At 39.7% G+C, this 11,972-nt stretch overlaps 1 protein-coding gene across 1 annotated transcript; it reads right to left on the bottom strand.

Moving 5' to 3' along the window:
- Positions 1 to 1,506: 1,506 nt before the first annotated feature.
- On the bottom strand, positions 1,507 to 6,312 carry LOC127358306 (kelch-like protein 10). The gene is made up of 4 exons (XM_051391298.1): positions 5,829 to 6,312; positions 4,179 to 4,793; positions 2,741 to 2,890; positions 1,507 to 1,869 (listed from the first exon to the last, which is right to left on the bottom strand). The coding sequence occupies exons 1-4, from the start codon at positions 6,306 to 6,308 to the stop codon at positions 1,507 to 1,509; spliced, it is 1,608 nt and encodes a 535-aa protein (XP_051247258.1). The 5' UTR covers positions 6,309 to 6,312.
- Positions 6,313 to 11,972: the final 5,660 nt, after the last annotated feature.

Here is an 11,972-nt window from a genome sequence, read left to right as displayed (position 1 = left end):
GTCTCTCTCTCCTCCCTCTTCCTCTCTCCATCACTCTATTCTCTTTTTATCCTCCTCCTTCCTTTTTTCTTTCACTCCTCCGCTCTTTGTGTCAGTCAGAGATACAGTATTATGTATATTTCTCAGTATTTGAGCCAGGATTGACTCGGTAGCGGTCAAATGTACATTAGACAGTAGAATAAACAATACTGTGAACACTGTACATCTGGTAAGTGCTACAGAAGACTATTGAAATCATATGACAACTGATATTAAGACATATTATATTAGACATAACACAAATGTTGTTTTTGATGACATTAAAGAAATTGTATGTTTTTAGAAATGATAAAACCATACAACCTAAAAAATATTGTGAGAAGTTTATCAGGATTTAACTGTTCCACTGACTAATATTTGATCAGTATAGGCCTATTTCACTGGAAGTCAACAAGTTCATCTGTATCTAGAAAACCAGACTAATTTACTGTTTCAACTTCAGGGGTAATAAAGAGGAGCCGAAGGAAAACAGACTGAGCAGGTCCCTGTACTTCGTCGGTCTACTCGGCTGTGCTGCCTGTAGCAGATCAAGACCCCCAGGAAGTGAAGCCAATTACACATAGAGGCCAAACTGTGTAATTACAACTTCCTGGTCCGTCACATGGTGCACACTGACCCTAAAAGACTTTTTTAAAGAAGTGGCTGTAAAACAACACCACTAAATGACTCAGATTTTGAGCCATTTGGTCTGATAACATTTGGTAAGTCTCGAAGAGCCGCACAAGTAAATCATTTCACCCCCAAGTGTGTTAGCAGAGGGCTGAACTGGAAGTTAGCGGCTCTGCTGGTGGAAGTTTCTGGTGTATTACTGCGGTCCATAGAGTTTGAACAGTCTGCATTCATCCGGATCATTTCTTTCCAGTTGGAAGTGGCTTTTTTAGCTTCTTGTGCTACTGAGCAACTTTCATTTGCTACACGTTTTACCTCATTTGAAGCACGTTTTATATGAAAATCCGACATCGTAACATTATTTATGACACAACATAAAGCATAATAAGAGGGGTTCTGACCAGTGTTTACCGTCCGCTACCATTACCTGTTAGTGCTCAGCTACGTACGGCAGCCAGCTAACGTTAGACAGCAAAACACACATATCAGAGTTTGCTTCTTCAGTATCAAAATACCACTGTGGCATTCTCACTCTTAAAATATCTTTGGGAGGACGTACAGACAGACAGAGTTTCATTTTGTAGTGACCTCGCAAAATAAATGATGTTATGGCTTAAAAATCTAAAAATGAGACGTCTACTAACAGCATTGATCTTGCCCTTGGATGCAGGGAAGATATTCCCTCTTATCAGGGGTTACTGTTGCAATACCATAAATACCATAAAACAAGTTTTCGCACAGACTGAAAGGTTATTGAAATCTCTGGAGTAACTGAAGTTTGATGCTCAAAGAAGTTTATTTAAAGTCTTGCCAGGGTGGATGTCGGTACAGTCGGGCAGGACTAACCCCTCTTGAGTGTCAGATGGAGTCTCCTGAATCCACCGAGTCATCCTCCAGATATAAAAACGGGAGGGCGTCAGGAGGGAGGGCATACTGATTCATGTTGGGGAGCCCGTGTACCACGCAGCAGCTCAGGGCACTGCGGAAAATCTTCATGTTACAGGCCTCAGACCACTCATCAACTGTTGCGTCGTAGTACTCGGCCTTAAAGGAGGTGGTGAAGCCATCGAAGCCCCCGACAACAAAGAGCTGATCGTCAATCACTCCGATGCCAAAGTTGCTGCGGGTGCCCCTCATGGAGGACACTGCATGCCAGGTGTCGGTCCGGGGATTGTAGGCCTCAACGCTGCTCAGACGGTTGTGACCATCAAAGCCACCAACCTGCAAGAGGAAAAGTAAAATAAAGGGTCCAAGTTTTGTTTTCTGTCTTTCATTTTCCTACTTTTAAAAACAGATCAAATTAATGGGTCTTTGAAGGCTAAAGAATAGTTTGTGTGATGGTTGAATGGGTTTTCCAATGCTGAGAAATGACTCTGGTGAACCCTTGACCTTCCATCTACTGATTCATGGGTCCCAGAGAATGAATCTTAATGAGTCCTCTAGTGCCAGCCATGAGGTTGACACTTGTGGTGTTAAGTAAAATGTCTCAATAAGTTTAAGTTACCATGAAATTCGGTTCAGATACACAGTTTGTGTTATATAAAGCTATAGTGAAAGGTTCACTCAGGAAGATTATTCTTTTGCATACAGGCCTGTAGTTAATTTCTCTTTCCATTGTGCATTCACTCCTCTAGCTCATGCTCACACATCATTTCCTTGCTGTCATTGTCAGCTGGTCTCATCCCTCCAATAGCGCAGTGACACACCTGCATCCTTAGCCAATCATCTTGCTGCTGTCTGTTTAAATTAGATTTTCTTTCTGCTTTCAATTCATTCATGCTGCTGTTACACTGAGCCACAGTCCCTCCCCATCACCGCCCAGTCTTCGCAGATTCATCAGCTTCATTATTTCATAAGCCTATAAGCCTCAGCAGAGTCATCAGCCGCCACCACTCCACTGGACTCCACAGGGGGATTTTTATCAGTGCAGACACCCCTCGATCACAAAAATCTCCCTATAGAGTCTAAGGGCTCTCAGACTTTCTATCAAGACTTAATCATAACACGTGTTATTAGGATAAACAATTATCATTACTTCTTTCACTTGTCTCTCCTGATTGAAGTGAGTGTCAGCAGCGTTTCATGTACTTACCGCATAGACGTGGTCTGCATATGCAATGACGCCAACTCCACTGCGCCAGCTGTTCATGGGGGTGATCCTTGTCCACTGGTTGGTCTCTGGGCTGTAACACTCACACGTTTGCAGGCACTCGTTCCCATTGAAACCACCACAAATGTAAACCTGGGGTGAACAGGATGGTCATTAAGTAATTTTGCACTTTTTTTGGATGGTGTTTCCTGTGTTAATGCAACTAATAAAGAAATATTTCTACACCATTGTGAGTTAATAAGTGAATTATAGCTGGGATCCAACCTGACTGATAAATTAGACAACTGATATTATCTTCCTATGTTACCTTATCTGGTGGATAATAATAAGAAATTGCTCTACAGTGATGTAAAATATATGTTTGAGGTAATTTTGAAACGGTCCCCATTAAATAGTTTGTTAAAGACCACTTACAAGTCTATTGTTCAATTGTAAAATGTCATGACTTAGTACAATCTTAATAACTATTCTTTACTAGGCCAAATAGAAATGTTCTTTTTGCTGAATGTTGATTCTAAAAATGAATATTGGCATATACTGGCACAGGCTGTTTTTTTTTACTTTAAAATATCAAAATTAGTATAAAAATTTTAATTGGGGTCTGGAATATAAATATATTTAAAGGTGGGGTAAGCGATTCTGGAGAAATCCAATGTCCTTTATAAATACCATGATATAAACACTATGTGAACACTATATTATATAAAGTATCTGTCTGATCTAACACTGACACACAAAGTGAGCAGTTTCAATACAAAGAGGACGAGATTTCTTTCCCAGAGCCGGCTCACAATACTCACATCTCTCCTGCGGCTATAGCTAACATCTAAACAACAGGTTATTTTGGCAAACTAGAAAGTAAGCTGAATCTCCTTGGGCAAGTAATTTAACATTACTTGACACATAAATTGTGGCTGGAATAAAAGTTCTATGTGGCTCAGTCCGATCCACTTTGTTTGTTTCCCACATGCAGAGAAACGGCTAAACAAATTATTATTCTGGTATATGGCTTGCTTGTATTTCTTTAAACCAATCACAATCGTCTTGGGCAGTGCTAAGCCCGGGATGCAGCGACAGTCTCCTTGCAAAATAGTGCCAGAAGATTGTGAAAGGGGAGGAGATTTCCTCCTGAAATAGTCGGCCAATGGCAGACTTAAACCCTACTTCCTGTGAGCCAGACTGGTCAGACACTAACTTCTGGCCAATTATTCCAAATAAACTCAGATCCTGACTTCTGATCCTGACTTCCTATCTTTTATCCCGTTTTTCTGCTCAATAACCTTTACAGTCTTACAGGGCCACTAGCGCGACTATAGACTCTAAGTCTTGTTTCAAACAGCAAATTAGTAATGTTCCAGTCACTATCATACTACTCTCTGTTACTCTGAATTGTTCCCAGATGTTCTTTCACTTCACCCACCTTGTTGCGGAGTGTTGTGCAGCTGGCGTCGCTCCTCTGCTCATGCATGGGTGCAATAAGACTCCACTGGTTGGCCTCGGGCCTGTAGCGCTCTGCAGTGCTGAGTCGTGTGTGACCGTCAAAACCTCCCACTGCATAGATGTATCCGTTTAGCACAGTAACGCTCACGTAGCAGCGGCAGCAGTGCATGGGTGCTGCCTCAGTCCAGGAGCGTGTGCTGGGGTCATACCTGCGCACGCTGTTGAAATGCTCCAGTCGGTCAAAACCACCAACGCAGTAGACATACCCATCGAGGAAGGCAGTGCCGTGATAGGCACGAGGATGCTCCCATCTGCTCGTCACGTTGATCCAGCAGTCAGCGCGGATATTGTATGCCTCAATGCTGTTGGTGGGATTGCCGCCGCTCCAGCCTCCAATGGCCAACAGGACGGCATTAGGCAGGCGAGGGCAGGTGAGAGGCTTACGAAGCCCAGACAACCAGCTGCTGTTTTTGATGATGTGTATCCTTTTAAGCACATCTATGACTGTGTGATTGCACTCAGGGCTGTTCCTGACCAGCTCATTGGACAGTACCTTCATGTTGATGTAATCTTTGTTTGTCAAGGCCAGCCGGAACTGCACAGAGAAAACAGGACAGCATCTTTGAAGTGAACATGATCGACTGTACTGAGACTAGTGTCCAGACTTCTGTTGCCTTCTTATAATTATTTTAACCGAGACTTATATTGGTTTCACCCATTTATCGTGACAACTAAATTTTCATCTTTAAAGGACCAGCGTGTAGGATTTAGTGGCATCTAGTGGTGAAGATGCAGATTACAACTAACTTAACAGCACCCAGATAATGTGATTTAGGGTAACTCAACTTTTGGCTGAAAGTTGCCAATTATAAGGGTCACGTGTGGGCCCTGATAGCCCACCTTGTTGAGCGTACGGCCCCTTGTGCAAGTCCTTACCACAGCAACCCAGGTTTAATTTCAGCCCCTTGCTACATGTCATCCTCCCTCTCTCTCTCTCTCTCTCTCTCTCCTTACTTTCCAAATAAAGGCAATAAAAAAAACCAAAAGAAGAAAGGTCTCTTGTTAAACTGAAACACAGATTTGTTTTGGGTATTTTCAGAAACATGCCACCCAACAATGTGGCTCACTGATGTATTTTTAATGGTTTTTGGACAACAATGGAGGTTTGTGACACAGAGGAATAAGCTATATCAGACTTTGGATACAGAGACAATACTAGATAGTAGGATTCATTTATTGTTGTGACAGTAAAACAATTTGTGGCATGACCAGTCTTCTATCTGCTAATGATGCAGGATGTCAGTCGCCAAAACTGTCCAATCAAAAAACTGTCAGTCCATATGACTTCATGTTTACAGCTCTTAGTTTGTTTGTAACAGTCTGAATGGGACCAAATCTAAAGGGTAACCATGTATTTTGTAATGTAACTTAATTCTTTAACTTGGATCGGACCAAACTAACAAAGCAACAGGTGTGAAAGCACCTTTAAACTCAGCTGGACAGTGTTTTGGAATTTACTTAACTTTTATTAAGGTGGCCTTATGTTAATGATTATTGTCGCAGTCAGGATAACACCATCAGCTGAGTGTTGAAAACCTAAACTAAAAGTAGTGACACAAATTTGTCGCACCTTAGAAAAGAGTACAGCGATGTGTTTTTTCCGTTCTTCAGGCGCGTGGGCGATCCAGTGAAGGATGGCCTCATACACAATGCTCTCCTTTCTCACATTGAGGTCGTCTCTACCGAGGATGGCGGTGAGTTCCCGCACAGAGAAATGCGGGAACTCTTCGCAGGAAACAACCTCCTCAAAGTGATCAGTGATGTAGCGGTAGGCCTTGCGCTGCAGTTCGGGGGACAAGCAGGTGTTGGTGAGCTGCCAGATGCCAATGCAGTTCTTTGGGCTGAGCTGTTCCCCCAGGAAATCGCTGCAAGCTTGTACAATTTCCATTACGTACAGCTGATGGGTTGCTAGCAGCAGCTCCTGTGCGTTATCCTCTGTCACAGAAACAGAGCCGGTGTACGCAAACTCAATGATGAGCTGCATCATTTCAGGAGACAGGCCGTCTATGCCAAAGACCTTTTTGTCTGTTGTTGACCTGCCTTTGAACATAGCTCTGTGGGTCAGGATACAGCAGAGGATTAAGAATAAACAGAAACATTTTCTTCTCATTTTCACATTGAAATACTTCTTGTAGAACTTTTCAAAATAGATCTTTCCCAGTATACACGTAGCTTTAAACCACAGCACTAATGAACCCAGTGCACTGCTCTGAACTCCTAACACAAATAGTCCTGGTAGATTTAGTATGTATGAACTAGTCTTAAATAGTGTATCCCAACCTGCATACTCACTGTATACAGTATATATAAAACTTCAATTAAGAGCTCACACTTTTATTTGCTTCAATCACTGAACTCAACCAGCCTTTATTAGGAACAGGCCTCTCTATATGGGACACATTTTAGTTGCACACAACTGAAAGGCAGCAAAATCCTTCATTCATTTAAACTGATATCTGACTCTGTGTGTGTGTGTGTGTGTGTGTGTGTGTGTGTGTGTGTGTGTGTGTGTGTAAAAATCACAAATGCTCCATGAATCGATACGACTGTTTCTCAGACTTAACAACCGACCATTAATCAGCTCGTATTTAGTTTTTCTGCTCATTTGAAGGACACAAATTCATGAGTTTCCCTCCTAATCTCTGATCTAATGACCTAATAACCTAATGACTGACTATCCAAGTCAGACAACCAACTCACCGGAAGTACGGGCTGCATTTACAGAGGATGATCTTGTGGATTGGAAATTCCACATCCTCAACTTTGATGACCGCATCGCAGAAGTTTCCCTCCAGACGGAGATCGTTAAACACTGAGCTCGGCTTGTCTGAAGACAGGCCTTGGTCACTCATCTTGATTTTGCGATATACGAGAGCTTTTCTCCTCAGTATTTTTGGTTGCTGCTGCTTTGTCTGAGCAGGTTTGTTCAAAGAAGAGAGAATGTGAACACACTTATTCACCAGGACGGGGTTCTAGAATGGATTCCTATTACGTCACAATGTGGAGTAAACAACAACAACATCCAGTTTCACCTGCAGACAGTTATATTTACACAAAAGTTTCCAAATGGCTGAATAAACTTCTTTTTATGCATACTGTTTAAGTTAAGTGATATTTTATTGATCCTTGAAGGGAAATTTTCTGTATTTGAGCCAGTGTTTAGGTACTGGGAGCGCTGGACAGCCACCAATGCGACTCCCAGGGACCAAATCCAAATCTGAGCCAGTGCCTTGGTAAAGGGCACTGACTGGAGAATTAACCTAATAATTAAGAAACCAAACATGGAGAACATGTAAACTCCACACAAAAAGGCCCTTCTGCAGCCGGGATTCAAACCCAGGATCGGTAAAGAGAAATCTTCAGCGTGCGTCTATGCAAAGACTGCAAAGAAAATAAAAGGAAATAAGAACATAAATGTGTAGCAGCCACTGATAAATCACTTGCCCAATGATCTTTGTGACTTAATTCAAAGAGGAAGTGGCAGAATGGATTGAAAAGCTCCAGAGGCCCTTTCACAATTCAGTCTATGAGTGATTTGTATGTAACAGTATCGTGTGTTAGGGACACTGTGTATTTTTACGATCGTAAGTGTAGATGATTAATTTCTTTTCTCACATTTTGTTTTGCTATAAAAATAGTATTATCAGTTAATGAATTCTTTTATTATTTCTTGATATAATTTATTTTTTTTAATGTAATTTCAGTACATGAGTTCAATAATAGGTAGATGAGGTTTTACCAAACTGTACCCTTCAGTGGGTTTAAGGGAAGTTCACAGAAAACATTATCATTGTGTCAGTGTCTTGTATATGTTAACGCCATTGACATTGACATTTACACAGAGTCAAACACACAATCACTGCCCCAAAATCACTGCACTCACTCCCCGTTATTAAACCGCTGCCTTCCCTCAAGGGCAAACACAGCAGGTACCCCGAGATCTAATTAGCTAGTTAGCCTTTGGTTGAGTGAGTAAAGACCCCATCCAAGAGAAATCTGAGCTCAGTTCAAGACATTTTACTGTGATAAAGAGGAGATGTGTGCGGCAGTGAACAGTAGGAGAGAGCATTGTGTTGATGAATGGCTGCTAAATACAGCAGCTTCTGATTAAACAGTATCTGAGGAGGTGTTCATAAAAAAAAAACAAAGAGGCAGTGGAGAAGAATGACTGTAATCAAACAGATTTCATCAAACTACTTGAACTTATTTACCAGGGTCATTGTGCTTGTTTTCAAATCACAGGCCCGCTAATCTGTCTTGAAGGCAAAACAACTCAGGAGTGAGATGTCAAAACATTCAGACACACAGTGTGAGCTGAATATTGAAAAGGGGAAAGTTTCCACCGACCTAAAAGCAAATAAACTGCGTCTATAAATAACTTTATGGAGCGGGTAGAGTTGTTCATCAATACCGTGATACCTCTTTCCTCTTTGGATCTCTGAAGGTAAGCTGCCTCTCTCGTCTCTGTTGATGTGCTCGCGATGTCAGTTACAGGTCAGACAACCTGCCGATAAATACTCCCACAGATAAGTTGAATTATTTGGATATTTTTTCCACTTGTTTAATTCGTTTGTCAGGTTTTTTTTTATTCATTTAACACTTGTGTGTCCCTGACATTCTCTACATGATGGTTTGTAAGAGCTTTCTTTTCTCCCCTCGGCCAGAAATTGAATTCTGGATCATTGTTTGTGTGTATTCATCATTTTGTACAGACATTCATGGTTCCCGCATGATGTATTCTCCTCTGACTCGTCCTCTAGCGCCACCAATAGGTCGACATTTGCAACTATTGGATGGACTAGCATGAAATTTGGTAGAGAAATGTGTGTTTTCTGCTCGATGAATTGTAATAACTTTGTTGACCCCTTAATTTACATCTAGATTGACATTCAGCAAGTCCTCCAAATTAAACAACAACATATTTTGTTCCATATCATTTAATTTGTCACACCAACTGTCTGTGCCAGAATAATTATAGTTTTGTTTTTTTCATTAGTTTTTTATTTTTAATGTTTGTTTTCAGTTCAGTTTAGTTCCTAAAGTGGGTTTAGATAGATAGATAGATAGATAGATAGATAGATAGATAGATAGATAGATAGATAGATAGATAGATAGATAGATAGATAGATAGATAGATAGATAGATAGATAGATAGATAGACTTTATTAATCCCCGAAGGGAAATTGGGTCGTTATAGCAGCCAGGTACATTAAAATACAATAAAATACAATAGAATAAAATACTTGGATAGAAAATATAAAAAAAGATAAAAGACAAAAAGGTAGGTAAGGTGCAAAGTTTTTAGTTTTTAGTTGCAAGATGGTGGTAATAGTATGATGACATGATGGTAGTGTTATTGTTACAGTATATAATAATAACAGTATATAATGATAATATTAATAATATTTATAATAATATAATAATAATATATATATAATATGATGACTGACTGATGTTTGCTTGTTTCAATTTAGTTTTTATTGTTTAAAAACACTACTAGTACTTGTCAGGGGCGAGAAGAGAAGTTCAGAATATATATTACAGTACAAATACAACACTCTGTGAACTCTCACAGTCATGTAGACATCCCAGTTTCAATAAAGATATGCACCAATGCCTCCCTATGCTTGTTGTGTTAACAGACATATCCTGTGCATGTTTTATTTTATTTTATTATATTTTACTTTAGTTAGTTTTGTAAGTACACAACATTGTTTCTGTCTGTCTAGTTTTTATTGTTATTTCAGTTAACTAACATGTTATTTCATACATAGTTTTAGCTTTTAGTGTAGTTTGAGTTAACTATAATAATCTCAGCCTGATCCCAATGTGCGGTGGTTCTTGTTTGGTGTTTAAGTCGATCGTGATATGGATTAAAATCACTACTTCGTTGGGGTTAGGGGAGCCTCGTTGTCATAGTGACAATAATAAACATCTGGTTAAGGTTATGGAAGGATTGTGGTCATGTTTTAAAAACCCCCTTTGGACTCTATAACACTTTAACTTCCTGTTTTGCTCCCATCATCAGTACTCAACAGCATGGGATAATGTTACCTTATAAACAACTAATATATATATATATATATATATATATATCGTCATCTTCATCCGATCATTTGAAAGATCATATTTACAGATATCATCTTTTGTTTTTCGTGCCTGTGCTGCCTTCAAACTCAAAAAGCATCAGTCAGGAAAAATTGTTGCCATAAATTTTACTCATTGCAATAAAATGGAAATGGAGTCATATTTCTCACTCTTGTCTCTCTCGCTATCTCTCTCTCTCTCTCTGTTTCCTGCGTGAGGTTAAGCAAGCATATCCATGATTAACTGGAAATTCGACTAAACAATCCTCTTAGCGTCTCTCAGTCATTATGCCTAAATATGACAGTATTAATACTCAGAGATTTTAACATTCATGAGGGAGGCAGAAACAAAGAAACTGGAGCCACTAAGTGTGAGAAGAACAGAGATATGACTGGACACTAATGAAGATGTATGTTGCCAATGCACATCACTGTGTGTGTGTGTGTGTGTGTGTGTGTGTGTGTGTGTGTGTGTGTGTGTGTGTGTGTGTGTGTGTGTGTGTGTGTGTGTGAATGGACTTCATTGGGATCTAAATTGCCTCTAAAATAGCTTGATAAATGCAAGTATTAAAGAAAAAATGAATTATACTTGTCAGTTTCAATTTATTCAAACAGTAAAACTTCTATCTTCCATGTCATATGTGTGAATCTATCCACCATTAACACATCCTACTGATTTTATAAACTATCCTGCACTCACTTTGCTGTGTTACTGTAGTTTTAAAGTGTGTTATTTAAAGGAAATATATATATAATGTTACAAACAAAATGTGTTTCCACCCACATTTGTAGGTTTTGTACAACAATCTCTCACCTTCTCACCTTGGTCCGATCCCTGCAGCCTGTCACAAACATTTGGACCAAGATTAAGTTCAAGAAACAGCCTGCAGCAGGACTTGACTCTGTCCCCCTCTGTCTGTCTGCAGCAAAGTCAGATTTAAATATAAACATGGGCAAACATGTTGCCACATATTTGCATTCTTGTTGTTTTTTAATGCCCTCTATGGTGGATTTAAGTAAAAGCTGAAACCGCTGTTACAATACACATAATTGTAAATGAATTGTAATAAAGCGCCAGTAAAACCCCCCAAAAAACAAATTAAAACATTGTACAAAACATGATGGAAATATGACATTTATGATTGTTTCACTCTCCTCATCACTCCATGCAGATCTACATTACCCATATCACGTGGCTGGAAACTCAATTAAAGGGCTGGTGTGTAGGATTTAGTGGCATCTAGCCGTGAAGTTGCTGATTGCAACTAACAGTTTGCGTGAGTATCTGATGACCTAGGAGTGAGAGTGGGCTGTAGAGTTTGTAGGTGGCCGCGAAACTAATGAAAAACGGAAATGAAAAAACGACTCATTCAAGGATAACAAAACACAATAATTCACATATTCAAGTGATTATACACTAATGAAAACATATGTATGAAAATTATATTCATTTTCTGCCAATAAAGCATCCGACAGTTACCTGGAAGCTGCAGGCGAAACGCGATATTTGCTCTTAAATAAATCATAGTGGTTAATACTTACATAAATAAGCACATACATTTACTCATATAATCTGCTTTATGGTGTCACATTTTTTACGCCTTTTTTAAGTTTAAAGTGCATCGAAA

The sequence above is a fragment of the Dicentrarchus labrax genome, unplaced genomic scaffold (assembly GCF_905237075.1).
Source record: "Dicentrarchus labrax unplaced genomic scaffold, dlabrax2021, whole genome shotgun sequence".
In the NCBI taxonomy this organism is placed as follows: Eukaryota; Metazoa; Chordata; class Actinopteri; family Moronidae; genus Dicentrarchus; species Dicentrarchus labrax.
The sequence above is the reverse complement of the archived record's forward strand: the minus strand, read 5'-3'. Positions and strand labels throughout refer to the sequence as shown.

Excerpts from the sequence above, each read along its gene's own strand:
- LOC127358306 (XM_051391298.1), bottom strand. The coding sequence starts at position 6,308 with ATGTTCAAAGGCAGGTCAACAACAGACAAAAAGGTCTTTGGCATAGAC. Across the intron at positions 4,794-5,828 it reads TCGCTGTACTCTTTTCTAAG|TTCCGGCTGGCCTTGACAAA; the intron begins GTGCGACAAATT and ends TTCTCTGTGCAG. Across the intron at positions 2,891-4,178 it reads GCACAACACTCCGCAACAAG|GTTTACATTTGTGGTGGTTT; the intron begins GTGGGTGAAGTG and ends TGTTCACCCCAG.